This window comes from Pipistrellus hanaki, assembly GCF_964339955.1.
Source record: "Pipistrellus hanaki genome assembly, chromosome: 9".
NCBI classification, from domain to species: Eukaryota; Metazoa; Chordata; class Mammalia; order Chiroptera; family Vespertilionidae; genus Pipistrellus; species Pipistrellus hanaki.
The window spans coordinates 74,748,060-74,764,909 of NC_140511.1; the positions used below are offsets into that span (position 1 = coordinate 74,748,060).

At 39.1% G+C, this 16,850-nt stretch overlaps 2 protein-coding genes across 5 annotated transcripts in view; one reads left to right on the forward strand and one right to left on the reverse strand.

Annotated features, from left to right (window-relative positions):
* Window positions 1–12,962, forward strand: part of CSTF3 (cleavage stimulation factor subunit 3) — a 71,654-nt gene extending 58,692 nt beyond the window's left edge. The window contains exons 14-21 of the mRNA XM_084894567.1: window positions 1,765–1,908; window positions 2,719–2,821; window positions 5,560–5,629; window positions 6,910–7,105; window positions 9,455–9,608; window positions 10,293–10,387; window positions 11,829–11,889; window positions 12,323–12,962. Of these exons, the coding sequence (XP_084750693.1) occupies window positions 1,765–1,908; window positions 2,719–2,821; window positions 5,560–5,629; window positions 6,910–7,105; window positions 9,455–9,608; window positions 10,293–10,387; window positions 11,829–11,889; window positions 12,323–12,525 (1,026 nt within the window). The 3' untranslated portion in view covers window positions 12,526–12,962. The remainder of the gene's footprint in view (window positions 1–1,764; window positions 1,909–2,718; window positions 2,822–5,559; window positions 5,630–6,909; window positions 7,106–9,454; window positions 9,609–10,292; window positions 10,388–11,828; window positions 11,890–12,322) is intronic.
* Window positions 12,963–13,183: 221 nt separating this feature from the next.
* The window catches only part of TCP11L1 (t-complex 11 like 1), a 28,150-nt gene continuing 24,483 nt past the window's right edge, over window positions 13,184–16,850 (reverse strand). For 3 of the 4 annotated variants that reach the window (XM_084894570.1, XM_084894572.1, XM_084894571.1), the window contains exons 11-12: window positions 15,515–15,694; window positions 13,184–14,198 (exon numbers count right to left, since the gene is read on the reverse strand). In XM_084894570.1, coding sequence (XP_084750696.1) covers window positions 14,167–14,198; window positions 15,515–15,694 — 212 coding nt within the window. In that variant the 3' untranslated portion in view covers window positions 13,184–14,166. Of the gene's footprint in view, window positions 15,695–16,850 lie in introns of all 4 variants that reach the window. The other variant, XM_084894573.1, reaches the window with a different exon arrangement.

Below are 16,850 nucleotides of genomic sequence, written 5' to 3' on the forward strand. Positions count from 1 at the left end.
AACATAAAAAATGTATGTGCATACAACAAGATTCACTGTTTTTATTGTTTACTTCTATGACCCTTGACCAGTAACATTGAATCATGGGACCATCAGGATGATGAATCATGGGAATAATCATCCAGTGACATTTGTTCATCACAATTAAATGTTAAACACTTCAATCGTTCCCAAACATTCTCTCATGTGACCCCATTGTAGTCAACCCTTCTTTTTCCCAGCCACTGGCAGTTACTGATCTGTTCTCTATTCAATCTTCTTTTTTCTTTTTTTTTTTTTTTTAATATATTTTATTGATTTTGTACAGAGAGGAAGGGAGAGAGATAGAAAGCTAGAAACATCGATGAGAGAGAGTCATCGATCAGCTGCCTCTCGCACACCCCCTACTGGGGATGTGCCCGCAACCAAGGTACATGCCCTTGACCGGAATCGAACCCGGATCCCTTCAGTCCCCAAGCCGACGCTCTATCCATTGAGCCAAACCGGTCTCGGCTCAATCTTCTTTTTTATTTAACGCAGCAATATGGTATAGCTTCTGGGGCATTTTCTCTAACACCTTCATTGTGCTCATGGTTAGAGCCATTTATGCCACATAATTGTAGCATAATAAATATTTCTTTTTATATAAATGGAGGCAGTAGAAACAAGCATTCCGGGGAGAGATTGGACAGAAACTCACCTTGTCCTGAATACTGCTCTGGAATAATGGTTCTCAAAGTCCTGAGTTTTGTAGAAGAGGCATAGAGCTCTTTCTGGGAGGGGAGGGGAGGCCAGTGTGTGAGGTTCTAGACTCTCTGCCACTGTCAGCTTCAGCTATACTGCTTTTTTGTTTGTTTGTTTTGGCTTTCCACTGTTTTAATTGCTGGCATTTAATAATGATTTTTTAAATATATTTTTATTGAGTTCAGAGAGGAAGGGAGAGGGAGAGGGAGAGAGAGAGAGAAAGAAACATCAATGATGAGAGAAAATCATTGGTCATGCTGTCTTCTGCATTCCCCCCACTGGGGATTGAGCCCGCAGCCAGGCATGTGTCCTTGACTGGAATTGAACCCAGGACCTCTAATAATCATTTTTAAATTAATTTAGCAAAGTGCTCTGTGCTATATTCCAGCAGTATAACGACAAATTAGGTAAATTTTCTTTCTTCAAGGAATTCATAGTTCATCCCTTTATTCATCCTCTTGTAAAAACTGGGTAACAACAGTTTGACATCATCAAAACTGGGCAAATCAGGACCCTACTCATCATCCAGAGACATTTGCTCATTGAACAGATACCACATACTCATCATGTATTGGGCACTCAATAGGTGCTGAGTATAAAATGGCTCATGAATAGTTTAAAATGACTTATAAAGTTACATTATTGGTCTTTGGAAAATAATAGTGGGCTTTTATAGCAATAAATTAAAAAAATGTGAAGGCTTTCCAACTTGGGCCCAGTATAATGGCTCCCACAAAAAGGGTGGTGAGGAGAAGGAGGGCTATTCTGCCATCAACAAGATGGTGGCCAGAGAATATGCCACCAGCATCACAAGTGCACCATGGAGTGGGTTTCAAGAAGCCTGCCTCTCAGGCACTCAGAGAGATCCGGGAATTTGCCATGAAGGAGATGGAAACTCCAGAGGTATGCATTGACACCACGCTGAAAAAGCTGTCTTATACAAAAAACATATTAGTATTAAGATAACGTAAGCCAGTTTCGAATACTACCCAGATCACACTCTGCCTTATTTATGGAACACAAATACTTGGTTTTACATAGGTATACATCCAATATATGAAATTTGCAAGAAGAGCAGAAGGTATCAAATCTGGAAGAATGATATTTAAAAAAGCAAGAGAAGATACCAGAACCCGCCATCATGTCTACGTTACTGCAGCACTCATGGAGTATTACTGTAGTAAAGTAAGTACTGAAATAAAATTAATGAAATAATTTTCTTCATCTGAGATACTTAATAGAAAGAAAGGTAGTCCCAGTTCCTGTTATTAGGCTAGTCTTGTTTTTGTTTTTGTTTTTAAATATATTTTTATTGATTTTAGATAGGAAGGGAGGAGAGAAAAACATCAATGATGAGAGAGAATCATTGATTGGCTGCTTCCTGCATGCCCACTACTGGAGATCAAGCCTGCAACTCAGGCATGTGCCCTTGACTGGAATCCAACCCAGGACCCTTCAGTCTGCAGGCCAACGCTCTATCCTCTGAGCCAAACCAGCCAGGGCATAAAGGAAGTCTTAAGTGCAATTGTGTGCAATTACATGAAGCATCAACCCAAACCCGCACTGTTCGCTCATTTCTACCTTATTAAACTCTGTATTTGTGAATCTAAACCTCCTTGAGTGGTTTTTAGCACTGTAATTTTTATTTAATATAGTATTAATTTCCATTTTAATTCTTTTTTAAAAAAATATATTCTTATTGATTTTGAAGACGGAGAGTGATAGAAACATTAATGATGAGAGAATCATCGACCGGCTGCCTCCTGCAAGCCCCCTACTGGGGATCAAGCACCCAACCTGGGCATGTGCCTTGACTGGGAATTGAACTGTGACCTCCTGATTCATAGGTCAATGCCCAACCACTGAACCACCCAGGCAGGGCTCCATTTTAATTCTTAATATAACTTGTCACATTTAGGTACTATAGTTTTAATATCCTTTTGAGAATCTTGTCTGACACTTCATGGAAATCAGTACTTTACTCTCTATTTCTAGGACAAATCTGTTGCCTTTAAGATTTTTGAGCTGGGGCTAAAGAAATATGGAGACATTCCAGAATATGTTCTGGCCTATATTGACTATCTTTCTCACCTTAATGGTAAGTAGATCTATAATGATTACATAATATTAAACCATCAGAGTTATTCTCTGAAATTATGTTGCTATATTTTTTCCTTCTCCAATGTATTATAATCATGTTATCACACCAGAATCAGGCACTTGATAGCACTCAGAAAATATTTGTGGCCTGTCAACCAAGAATTTGTATTTATTGAGAAATGGTAGGTGTCTTGATTCTGCAGAATGGTCCTGAATGCATCAGCAGTAAATTCCCATCAGGAGTGGGATAAAGCTGTGTATTTAGAGTTGGAGACAGAGTTGTCCGTGCTCATCTCTGATGCTCTGGGTAAATGTCTCGTGTGGGGAAAGGGACAAGCGACAGACAAAAAACTATAGCCACCAAAACTCAAAGGTGTCCCAGTAGGAAAGTAAAATGCTTTGAGGCTCCTGGGGAACCAACTTCAAAACCAAACATGTTTATTTAGCATCTTTATTTTTATTTCCCTGTTCTATTTATTATAATAATAATAATAATGTTGAGTTTTTACCTTATACCAGGCACTGAGCTAGAGTATTCATATATACTGTACATGTATATCTCATTTAGTCCTGTTACCCACAGTCCAGGTTAGTATTTGACAAAAAAAATGATATCATAAAAATTGACTTAAGAAATATACAAGTATATGCCATGTGAATGATTATAGAATTAGATAACACAGGTATTGACCAATGATTTTAATGATAGTTTCAGGAAATAATAACATTCTGTATACCTAAATAGTAGAAAAGAATACAACTTATATATGATTTTGTATTTCAGCTGAGTGATTCTACACTCTGGAAAAGGACTTAACTTCAAAAAGTGAGACAGTGGAACATTTAATTAAATTTTTATTTTCTTGTATGAAATTAATGTTCCTCACTAATTTTTAACTATTTTGCTTGATTTTTTTAAGAATAGTTACTAGTATGTATAATAATTGCTATTCTAAAATTGAGGATGATATCTGATGTAGACATTTTTGTCTTCCAGCCTCAGTGTTTTAGATAGTCCTCCACTCATTTATCCATCCACTCATCTATCCATCATTTATTTATTCAGTATCTTCTGGTTAGTAGGGCCTGAGAATAGAAAGGTGAATAGAACTCCATTCTTCCCCTCAGAGCATTCTCATGGGGAATCATAGGCATAAACATAATTCCATCATTATTTGGTCCTTAATTGAAGCATGATTAGGTGTATGAACTTGTTTTGGGTTTCTCAACTGCACAACAGTGATAGTAAGAGTACCTTTCATGTATGAGGTGATTAAATGAAGTTTTGACTTTTATATGGGTGTGGTAAGCATGCTATGTATAAATGTTAACTACTTAGGATATGGTGGCAATCATGAAAAAAGTGCTAAATTCTGTAGTAGAGCCCTGAGTGAAGCACTTCGGAGGCAAAGAGAGAAGAGTATAATTTAGTTCTAGAGCTATGCTGTGCTCTTATGGTAGCCATTTTAGACTACTGAGTTTTGAGCACTTGCAAAGTGGTCAGGCCAAAATGAAATGTGGTGTAAGGGTAAAATATCAGATTTCAAAGAGTTAGTATGGGGGGGGGGGGTAACATATCTTGATTTTTCACATTGATTGCATGTTGAAATGATAATAATTTATGTGTACTGGATTAAATAAAATATATTAAATTCCACCATTTTTACTCTTTTATTTTGATTTTATTGATTTTCTAAAGAAAGGAGAGGGAGAGATAGAAACATTGATAAGAGAAAAACATCCATCGGCTGCCCCTGCATGCTTCCTACTGGGGATCGAGCCCATAACCAAGACGTGTGCCTGAGCCAGCAACCTCTTGTGCACGAGATGACACTCAGCCAGCCAAGCCCCTGTCATAAAGAAGGGGCCACAAGATGGGTTGTGAAGGACAGGCAGTCGTTAGCCAGGCAAAGAGAGGAAAATGTGTTATTCCAGGCAGAGAACAATAGAAGAGCAGTGGAAAGTTATATGGAATGGTAAAAAGTGTGCCTAAAGCAAAGTGTGGAACACAGCAAAAAGAATAAAATGCAAGATTTACTCACCACTCGCCATTGATGCCACCAATACTGCTGCTGCCCTGGGCACGAGAAAGGGATGTGGGCACCTCCCCTCTCCCCCCCCCCCCCTCCCCCGGGTACTGGCCCCGGCAGTACCGGGCAGAGACAGGCTTTGGGGAAGTGTGGGAACCGGGGCCAGTGTGTGCCCTTCTTTCCAAATGGGGGCAAAAGAGAGAGCCTAGAGTGGGCATGTTCTCCTCGTTCTCAATTCATTTCCCGTTTGCATATTTGTCTCCCAGTCTAGGTATTATTGTACCTTTATAGGAATTTAAACCTAAATACAGAGGAGTCCTGGTGCTGCAAAATAAGAAACTCAACTATATCTCAATTTGTCATCCTTCCCACTCATTGTATTTAAAAATATCAAGTCACACTTCTAATGTCAGCAGATAATGTAATTGTCATTATTTTTAAAGGCAAATGGTGCCAGGCTCAGACCTGTGATAGTTACACATTACAACTGCAGTATACTAAGGAGGGCTGAACTACAGGTTAAAAGACCTGGTTTCAAGTTATAGCTCGGTTACTCAATAACAGTGAACCAGAGCAACTACCTTAGTTTTGTGAACCTCAAGTTCCCTCATCTTTAAAAATTGGTTGTGATAATAGTTAATGCATGTGCAAATATACTGCTGAATTGTGAAACTCAATTTAATATTTGAAAACTCTTTTATCCTAGAGGACAATAATACCCGAGTTTTGTTTGAACGCGTTTTAACATCTGGAAGCCTTCCTCCTGAAAAGTCAGGGTAAGCATCATGAAAACTTGTTGGGCAGGTCCTAATGTGGCTTGAATACTTGAATTGTGATCTATGGAATGAAATTTGCTTTTTGAATATAAATTTCAAGAGAAATTTCCCATGTCTCTCGAAGCTTAATTTATAAATGCCTACCTGCAATATTTTCATACCTGTTTAAGATAATTTTTTAAATTTTTTGTTTATTTTAAAGATACATTTTTAGTGTTTGTATACTGACAAGAATTGTTTTGAGAGAAGCCTTAGCAATTTATTATTTACTATTTTCATATATTTTTCTAGTTTATATCCTTAGAAATTGATCTGAACAAATTAGAGACGTGTTCTGAAATTTTATCTTTCTTACTTGAGAGCAAAGATTCTTATAGATTGAACGTTTGTTTGACACATTATGTCCCTGATTTATGGTTTTACATCTATCAGTTTTACCAAACAGAGGAACATAAAGGAGTGATATAGTGGAAATAATAAGGCATTGAAGTCTTGGGTTCAAATCCCAGCTTAGCTAACCTACACCCTGGGCAGATCTCATAACCTTGCCAATCCTTACTTTCCCATCGAGTAACATTATCTACCAGTGACAGATTTTTGTGGTAGTTTTATACCTGGTATATAATAGGTATTTGGTATATTAGCACTGTGGTGCTTAATGACACTGAGTGCCTCAGATAATTAATTCTGGCTGTTAGAATAGTAGTGAGGCATAAATTGATCCTCAGTGATCCATATTCATGGGAAAAAGAGAGCTTTTATATTTTTATTCATAAGATTGAATGAAGAATGTATTCTACGTTGTAATTCATGCCACTCAACAAAAGGTGAAGCCACATTCATTATTCAGGAGAAATTGGAAATCTATCAGATTCTTTTTTTTAGCTCTTCCACCTGGAGTTTACCTTCTCCAGGGTAAATATCTGTGTTATTGACCACAAAGAATTGGCAGGTATACTAAATAAGTAAAAAATCACAACAGAGCTTAAATATAGAAGTATTTAGGGTGACATATTATGTCTATAATTTACTTTCAAATACTTAAATAAAAACAAGATAAAGCAAATATGGCAAAATATTAGTAATGTTTAAATCTAGGTCATTAGGTAATGATATATTTGTTACACTATTCTATTTTTCTATAGTTTGGAAATCTTTATAATAAAAAAGAGCTAATTTTTAAAAGGGAGAGGGGGAGCTTAAGGCTTTTTTAAAAATAAATGGATTTCCTGTCCCAAACCCAGAACAATTAAGTATTGATTATATTTATTTTCTTACAGAGAAATCTGGGCCCGATTTCTAGCTTTTGAAAGTAATATTGGTGATCTAGCTAGTATTCTCAAAGTGGAGAAAAGACGGTTTACAGCATTCAAGGAAGAGTATGAAGGCAAAGAAACAGCTTTACTGGTAGATAGATACAAATTCATGGATTTATACCCTTGCTCTGCAAGTGAACTAAAAGCACTTGGTTATAAGGTATGTACTTAGGGTCAAGATGTGTGTAGTATCCTTATTTTTCCAATGTTTTAGAACACTTCATGGATAAACCTCACTCTAAATTCTGAAGTAGAAATTAATCTAGTTTTAGAATTGATTTGCAGAAAATAAGAAAAAAGTTCAGGGAATTTTCTGGGGTCTCTGAAACACTGAATATCAAATGTACTGCCTTGGCTGGATGGCATAGTTGGTTGAAGTGTCATCTTGTACACCGAAAGGTGGTGGGTTCGATTCCCAGTCTGGGGACATACTTAGGTTGCTGGTTTGATCCCCAAGGCGTTTTTGGGAGACAACCCATCAATGTTTTTCTTTCTCTGTCTTCTTTTTTCTCTTTCTAAAAACAACAAACATATCCTCAGGTGAGGATTTAAAAAAAGTACTGAACAAAATGAAATTTAACAAATACTTTCATTCCCTGAAATTGTCATTGCCCTATGTCTGATGGGCAGACAGATGGAGGTGTTGGGAGGAAAGAAAAACAAAAGAAAATATGGCTGTCATCTTAGGTATTATATTTTTTTCTCAATAGTTCTTAAAACTGAACGTATTTGGACAGCTCTTAAATCAAATGTTACATATTTGTAGGTATAAAGAAGAAATATTAGTTTCTTAAATCAGTAAGTTTCCTTGAGGGATCTATAGCTTTGAAACATCAATCCTTTCTTGGGGACCTTGAGGAAATTCGCTTATCTAGAAATGGAACTCCGCTGTGTAGACCACTGAGTCATAAAACAACCCGGCTACCTGAACCCGTTCTGGGAAAATTAATGTTTACACAGCCCCAGAATGGCCCTTGCTAAGAACACCATTGTTGTATTATTTCTTGATTTTTCTCTGTCATGTTAGCAAAGACCAGGGTGGAAATTCAAAGGGAAGAGTCCTAGATTGGTTCCTTTTATCCAACCAGCATTAGGATATTCCTGACTATCATTCTCCATTTCCTCACTGCCCTCTTTTGGCCTGGGCCTCACTAGTCTGCCGTCCAAAACAGGTTGAAATATTTGAGAAAAATAACTCATAATTAAGTTTCAGACCTTTTGGTTATTGGATGCTCCAGTTCTGTGCCAGTCCCAAGTTCCTTTTCTGAACTAAGGGGTTACTGCCCAGAGCTGAGCAGGTCCTCCTCCTAGTTTAACTGTTTCTCAATGAAAAGCTGAATATGTTTTAGACTGTGTGAATTTATTTTAAAAAAAGTCTCAACTTTTCAAAGATGAAAATGGAAATTATGGAAATTAATGAAAATAAAGAGCTATTTCCAAGTAGAACGTCTTGAATATGAATTTTCCATCTTATATTTCTCTTTCTACTCTTTTATTTTGAAAGATTAATATGTTTCTGTGTGTGTAACATGTTAGCGAGGAATGTGAGAAAAGAGTAATTCTCAGTGGGCCTGCTCATTTAAATCTGCCTCCAACTGCATGTGAGAATTTGAGAAGGTGAAATGCTTGTATATCCCTTGATGGTGGCAGAAGGACTCTTGATACCAGACAGCTAGAGTGACACAGGTTGCCCGTAGGAGAGGAGCTTCTCTGGAGTGGGGCATCGCCTAACAGGAGGCTTCCTTTGGAGAGGTGTTCTCGGCCCTGGTGGGCACTGCCAGATGGAGACTGATGCGTGTGAGGTCAGCGGCCTGTGCTCCCAGTCCTCTCTACTACTTGGCTGTGTGACCTTGGAAATACCAGAGCCTCTTGGAGTTTCTAGTCCCTTCTCTAAAATGGAGATGTTACTATTTGCCTCATTAAAAAAAGAAATAGGAGCCAGAATTATCTGACAAATAATGGCTGCTCATTAAGTGTTCCTTCTTCCTATAATTGTATGTTGGGAATATTTTGTTTCATTAACAAACTCTTAACTAGTGTAAGCAATGATAAACTTGATTTTAGCTTTAATGAAGCAGGACCTCACTTACTCTAGCTTCTTCACTTAAATGGATGTGGTTCAATTCCAGTGGAAGGGAGGTGTCAGAAAGTACCTGAAATCGCAGATTTTCTTCAAATTACCCCAATGTACTTGGTGTCCAGTCTTACGTATTTACCCACAAAAGATTGTGTCTATCTAACAAATGTCCCAAATGATTTTTCCCCACCCCTAAATGATTCTTAACAGGTTGTGTAAGGTTAAAAAACACCAAATCTCTAGAGCCTTTTAGCTTTCCTTGTTGAGTATTTAACAATCTTTACCATCAGCAAGTTCTTGCTTATTCCTCTCCATTCTTCCTTTCTGTGGCTTTTACCCAATTATCCCGTGTATCCTCAAGATTGTAGAACTGCAGTTATACTCTGTAAGTCCCTGTTTCAGGTTTAGGATTCTTCTGTTCTGCATTTTCAGGATGTCTCCCGTGCTAAGCTAGCAGCTATAATTCCAGACCCAGTTGTAGCTCCTTCTATAGTGCCTGTTCTGAAAGATGAAGTGGATAGAAAACCAGAATACCCTAAACCAGATACTCAGCAGATGATTCCATTTCAGCCACGACATTTAGCACGTAAGCCATAACTTGAGATCCAGTACTGGTTTAAATCCAGAGGTGTTGGGGGGTAAGAAATGTGACCTTTCCATTGTACGTCCACTATTAGACGAGGGTCACTACGACAAGTGACTAGACTATAATCTTTGAACTATGTTAAGCCTGTCTTTAAAACAAACAAAAAACTCAATGACCCAGATTCCAGTAACCCAGTTTGGCAGTGATACTTAGACAGCTTTCAGAAATGCTGCTGCGTACAGATTATCTGTACAGCTGGAAACTTACTTCAGTGATGTTATTTGGTATTATTTATACTTACTAATGGACAGTAGTTCCTCTAGATCCTATTTGAACCGGCCCCTTATGATTAAATATGTTGTTGAATAACTGACTTTAATCAGGATTGCTGAACAAATAACTTGGGAGGCTTAGAAATGGTCTTTGGCAAATGGACTTCAGTTCAGACCCTGGGTTGTCATATGCAAAGTCATTTAAGTTTATTCTGCAATGGGGTCGAGATGACTTTCACTGTCTCACCCTCTTGAGTTTGTTCAAATGTGTAAAGCCCTGAACACAACTTTAAAATGTCCAGAAAAAAGCAATATAGACATAGAACATCATTGTGTAAAAATTACTTACTTTAGCTCTTAATGTAGAGAATTGTTCCATCCCGTCTGATTCTTGCTTTTCTTTCTCTTATAGCTCCAGGCTTACACCCGGTACCTGGTGGAGTATTCCCAGTACCACCTGCAGCTGTTGTTTTAATGAAACTTCTCCCTCCTCCCATCTGTTTCCAGGTTAGTTCACAATTTTCATGACATATACTTGCTCCTGGAGTTAGAGTAACTGTGTGCTTTTCCTCTGATATCATGGGAAATATAAAGTAGTGCTTTTTTAACTTGTCAGATTTTGGGGATTAAAATTTGTGTCAACATCACTAATCACCAGAGAAATGCAAATTAAAACTACAATAAGAGCCGAAACCAGTTTGGCTCGGTGAATATAGTGTTGGCCTGCGGACTGAAAGGTCCCAGGTTCGATTCCGGTCAAGGGCATGTACCTTGGTTGTGGGCACATCTCCGGGGGTGTGCAGGAGGCAGCTAATTGCTGTTTCTTTCTCATCGATGTTTCTGACTCTCTATCCCTCTCCCTTCCTCTCTGTAAAAAAAATCAATAAAATATACATTTAAAAAAACACACAACACAATGAGATATCACCACACACCTGTCAGAATGGCTATCATCAATGAATCAACAAACAAGTGTTGGTGAGAATGTGGAGAAAAGGGAACCCTTGTACACTGTTGGTAGAAATGCAGGCTGATACAGCCCTTGTGGAAAGCAGTATGGAGGTTCCTCAAAAAATTAAAAATAGAACTACCAAATGACCCAGCAATTTTACTTCTGAACATTTATCCAAAGAAATCCAAAGCACCAATTTGAAAAGATACATGCATTCCTATGTTCATTGAATCATTATTTACAATAACCAAGATAAGGACACAACCTAAGTGTCCAGTTAGATAGTAGAAAATTATATAGTACATATATACAATGCAATATCATTCGGTCATAAAAAAAGAATGAAATCATACCAATTTGCAACAATATAGATGGACCTAGAGGGTATTGTGCTAAGTGTGAAATAAGTCAGAAAGATAAATAAGATACGATTTTACTTATTTAGAGAACAAACTGATGGTCGCCAGATGGGAGGGGGGTTGGAAGACTGGATGAAGAAGGTGAAGGGATTAATAAGTATAAGTTGGCAGTTATGAAATATCATGTGAATGTAAATTGCAGCATAGGGAATATAGTCAGTAATATTTTATCTATGGCCCAGACCAGGTAGCTCAGTTGGTTAGAGGGTCATCAATGTGCCAAGATTGCAGGTTTGATCCCCGGTCAGGGCACACACAATGAATGTATAAGTGGACCAACAAATCAGTGTTTCTTTCTCTCTCCCTCCCTCTCTCTCTCTCTCTCTCTCTCTCTCTCTCTCTCTCTCTCTCTCTTCAATAAAATTTGTTTATAAGACTGAGAATTAAAAAAAAAATTTTTAACCATGTATAGTGCCTGATGGGTACTAGACTTATCAGGGGATCACCTCATAAATTATATAAGTGTCTAACCAATATGCTCTACACCTGAAACTAATATAATATTGAATGTCAACTGTAATTTAAAAATATTTTTAATAAAACGTTTAAAAATAAAATTTATTTTATATCAAAATAGGGTCCTTTTGTGCAAGTGGATGAATTGATGGAAATTTTCCGAAGATGCAAGATACCCAATAGTAAGTCATGAAAACTCCACTTCTTAGAGTGGAATTCACATGGTCGTCTCCTATGCAGGAGGAGATTGACCATCTTTGCCACTTAAGTTTCTGAAACCAGCTGGCCATCTTACAGAAGAAGCACAAAGCAACGTAGGCTGACCTTGGCACAGAGACTTCTTCATATTCTAATTTCTCTAAGTAACATGTCACAAAAACCTTATCTTTCCTACTCATGTGATCATGCACTATTAGATTTGGCCTATGAAAACAGTTTTATTGACGCTAGCAGTTTTTGTCTGTTCCCTTAATTATTTAGTGTTAGTAGTCTTATACCCTCTTTGCTAATAGTAGGGGATAAGATTAACTATAAAGTATCCAAAGTAGTACATGCATACTCTTTCATAGCAGCGTGATTCAGCATCTTCCAAAGCCCTCTCTGTTTTGTTCACAGCCGTCGAGGAAGCTGTGAGGCTCATTACGGGCGGCGCCCCAGAGCTCGCGGTGGAAGGCAACGGCCCGGTGGAGAGCAACGCAGTGCTCACCAAGGCCGTCAAAAGGCCCAACGAGGACTCGGACGACGACGAGGAGAAGGGAGCCGTCGTCCCCCCCGTTCACGACATTTACAGAGCGCGGCAGCAGAAGCGGATTCGGTGAAACCGGCTCAAAACCTGCCTCTACAGGAAAACTTTTACCCAGGATTCCCTCTTTGCCTCCTAAGTCACATGTTTAAAAGAGACAATGCTTTGTTACAAGGTTCTTGGAAACAAAGTTGTATTGTCATTGGTGCCTCTATCATCTGGTTCTTGAGAAAGAAAACCAACCAACCTGTGTGAATTTTACAACATGGAACTGAGAACAGTGCAAAACGGCAGAACCACATTTTGTTCCCTCTTCAAGGGTGTCTTGTATGTGCCACTTGAAGACTGTGGGTTTTCAATAGTTTTATTTTAAAACTGGATGGCTTATGATTGTAAAGCATTTTATCACACTTTTCTGAAAACAGTTGTTCTCCATTTGCTTATGTAGAGTCCTGCCTTATTGTTTGTTTTTATTTATGGCAGAATGTATGGAATCTGTTTTGTAGTTTAAAATTTTAAAACAATCCTTTAATCAATAAAAGGATCTAAAAAAAAAAAAAAAAAGTCTTGACTTCTGCTTTCATTCAGAATTTGTTTAAAACAGCTACTTACATTATGTTATTCAGTCAATACCATCAACATTGCAAGAAGAGTCACGTTATTTACTGTGCGTATACTTAGCTGCATGTCCTCCCTGATCTTTTTTGGTACCAACTGGAAACATGAGGGATCCATTTTTTTTTATATGTATTTTTATTGATTTCAGCAAAGGGAAGAGAGACAGAAACATCAGTGATGAGAGAGAATCATTGATCGGCTGCTTCCTGCACGCCCCCCACTGGGGATCAAGTCCACAACCTGGGCATGTGCCCTTAATTGGAATCAAACCCAGGACACTTCCGTCTGCAGGCCGATGCTCTATCCACTGAGCAAAACCAGCTAGGGCAAAACTCAGTGAATTTTCCTGGCCCTGTATTTATTGTCATTTTATTTTTTTAACTCTGTTCCTCTTTCCTCTTCCTCTTCCTAGTCTTCTTAAAGTAGGCCTTTTAACATTTCTTGGCTCTTTAAGAAGGGGGTGCCTGTGGCCCTCCCATGTAGCTCAGTTGGTTAGAGCATTGTCCTGATTTGCCAAGGTTGCAGGTTTGATCCTGGGTCAAGGCACACACAAAAAGCAACCATGAATGCATAACTAAGTGGAACAACAAATCGATATTTCTCTCAAGTCAATAAATAAAAATACTTTAAAAAATAATTTAAAATAAATAAATAAGTTGGTGCTTGGTCTTCAGTGGACGTTGCTCTCCCTGGCGGTCAGAAACCTCACTGCTTTTCACAGCCAGATGTTAGGAGAGTTCCTATTCCTGGTCCAGTGCTCTAGGCTTACACCGCCCCCGGCAGCTGGTACCTCAGCAGCTGGTACCTCGGCAGCTGTCCGCTGGCGTGGGGCCAACCCTTTGGGATCTCTGCCCACCAGTTTCAAAGTGGCTTCTGTGATTCCTTGGTTATAAGACTTCTCTTCAGTTAGTCTTCAGTTGTTTATTCAGGATGATTATTCTCTATTTTAGTTGTAATTCGTTTGGTCCTTGGAAGAGGTGAATGTAGCTTCCACCTACTCCACCGCCACCTGGATCTCTGTCCTCCTTACCTTTAACAAAGGGATTCCTTGCACTATTTCATCCCTTGCTGTTCTGGCAGCGAGACCACTCCAATAACTTCATGGCTCTGCTTCTAATACAATGTCTTTGTCTGAAATACACATGCACGTTTTATATTTTTTAATAGACCAGGTAGTCTATGAGACCAAAACTCCTCTTTCAGTTACAAGATACTGTTGGGATTTCTAGTCACTGAAGTTCCTCAAAAAATACTGCTCAACACCCAGGGATTTTTCTATGGCTCTTATCGAAGCAGTAGTGAGTTTACACTATTTTATATGAAATTCTAATTCAATCAATACAAGTTAATTGTATGACAGTGAATTTTTCAGTGAAAACTCCAGACATTTATCTCCTTTTATATTACTATATTTTAAATATACATATATTTTTTTCTTAACTCTCCAAAGCTTAAGAATCAAAAAACTTCCTCTGAAGACCCCATAAATCATATAACTGCTATAATCCAGGCTCAGGAATAATCTATAATAATAAAAGGGTAATATGCTAATTAGACTGGACAGCCGGATGACCTTCCGGACGAAGCCGGTGCTGCGAGGGCCAACCTCCTTGCACAATTTTCATGCATTGAGCCTCTAGTTTTGTATAAAAGAATAAGGTCTTTAAAATCTATTAACTCTCCTCTAGAACAAATGGGTTCTGAGGCTTTGGCTGAAACAGGCATGTATTTTTATTGATTTCAGAGAGGAAAGGAGAGGAAGGGAGATAGAGACATCAATGATGAGAGAGAATCATTGATTGGCTGCCTCCTGCACACATGCCCCCACACTGGGGATCAAGCCCGCAACCTGGGCATGTGCCCTGACCAGGAATCGAACCATGACCTCTTGGCTCATAGGTCAATGCTCAACCACTGAACCACACTGGCTGGGCTATATATGGCCTTTTAACACAAAATACCTGGAGGGAGAAGGGGTTCAAGGCTGTGCCAGAGGAGCAAAAGTATAGACAAGGTCATGGCTTATTCTCTTTCATTCTTGGGCGTCTAGAAGAAAAAGTACCCAGGTAACAGAAGAGAGGTCCCAGCTTCCTGGGAGAAACAGCTACGGTCATGACAGAGTGGGGGTGGAGACACATGGCAGTCAACCATTCCAAAGCTGAGTGCTTCCTGTGAAACTCAAGATAACAAAAGCTTTCTTAATTTATAAACTTGCATTTATAAATACAAACCCTCAAAATAGAATTCAGTGCATTTTCCCACAAGTCTTTTCAACAGTGACACACAATAAATATATTCTTCCTTTTGGATTCAGTGCTATTAAATAGAAATATACTAAAGAGTCATTTTCCAAAGCAACATTAGAGTTAAGAACAGGTATTCGGAGTGGAGTAGATAATCTTGCTGCTATTGGAAGCATACGTGTTAGGATCTAACAAGGATCTTACTGAGGACTGCATCATAGTAGGGACTGAAGACCATCTTGTTATAGTTGACCAGACGAACAAATTTAATAGCAACTTCCTCCAGCTCTTTGTGGACTGGACCCAATCCCCCAGGTATTGTGGGCAATGCCTTCTCATGGCCTGAGGCAAGGTAGGTTTCTAAGAAGGTCAGGATTCGACAATCTGTGATAGAAAAGAACGCAATTAGTTGTTTCTTGCCCAGGGTGACTTTACAAACATCTGATTATGCTTCCGTTTTTAACGTAAACATCACTTTTAGGAAAGTCTTTCCTGACCACCTCCCAGATCAGGTACCCAGAGCACCTTGCATTTCTGAACAGTCATCACATTTGCACTGTTTCCTCTTCCCCGCTAGATGGTTAGTTTCGTGAAGGTAGGACCTGTGCTTATTGTGTTCTTCATTCTCTCCCCAGCATCCAGCACAGTGCCTGGCATGAACCCTGGCCCCTATAAATGCTCAAAATACATTTGGAAAGCAAGAACAAATCCTGGGAAACCTGAGTATTAACCGGTTCTGCTCTCAGAGGAGCAAGTCATACTGCGACCAACATGAGCCATTGTTGAAGACCACATCAAAAATGGGATGAAAAATAAAGCAGGAATTACAAGTTCAAAAACGAAAAGAAGATTCCAGCACTGATGGCTTGTGATCTGTCTTTTCCCACTAAGCCCATCGAAAGAAGCACGAACTTCCTTCTTCAATGCCTACAACGGGAGGCCATGGAGTTGGCATTTGTAAAGTTGTCCTAGGTTGATGCTTTTTTAGCCCATTCCCTTCTACAATGCTTCTACACTCCCCTGAGTGTCCTCATCGGCCAAAAAAAAATGGTGAGTACAAGCCATAGTTCTTACAGATTTTATTACAAAAGCAAGAGGAACATTCATATTGAACGGGCTTTTCCACCCTACCTGCCCACACCCTGCCCTGGGGAGCCCTCTCAGGAGTGAGTGACTTTCGCCCTTCAGAAGCCAGTCACGCAGAGAAACTGCTCACTGACCACCAAAGGTAACTTGGTTTTCTAAGGTTCCCAAAGCTAGAAGCCTCACCCAGAAGTGGAGATCCCGGTGTCATTCCTTTGTGAGGGCGGGTTGCTACCTCCATGTCTACCACTGGCTGTTACTAAACAACCAGGATGGCAGAATGAGGAGCAGCCCGTTAGCCAGGGTCTATTTACAGGCACTTTCCTGCTTCTCAATAACATTAATCTTGATGGTCACAGGGCGCGGCAATGTCTTCAAGAGGCTGCTCCGGAGTGACGCACAGGTGAAACTGTGACCATTGCAGGACTGGGACAAAATAATTTTTCAAAACCACTGA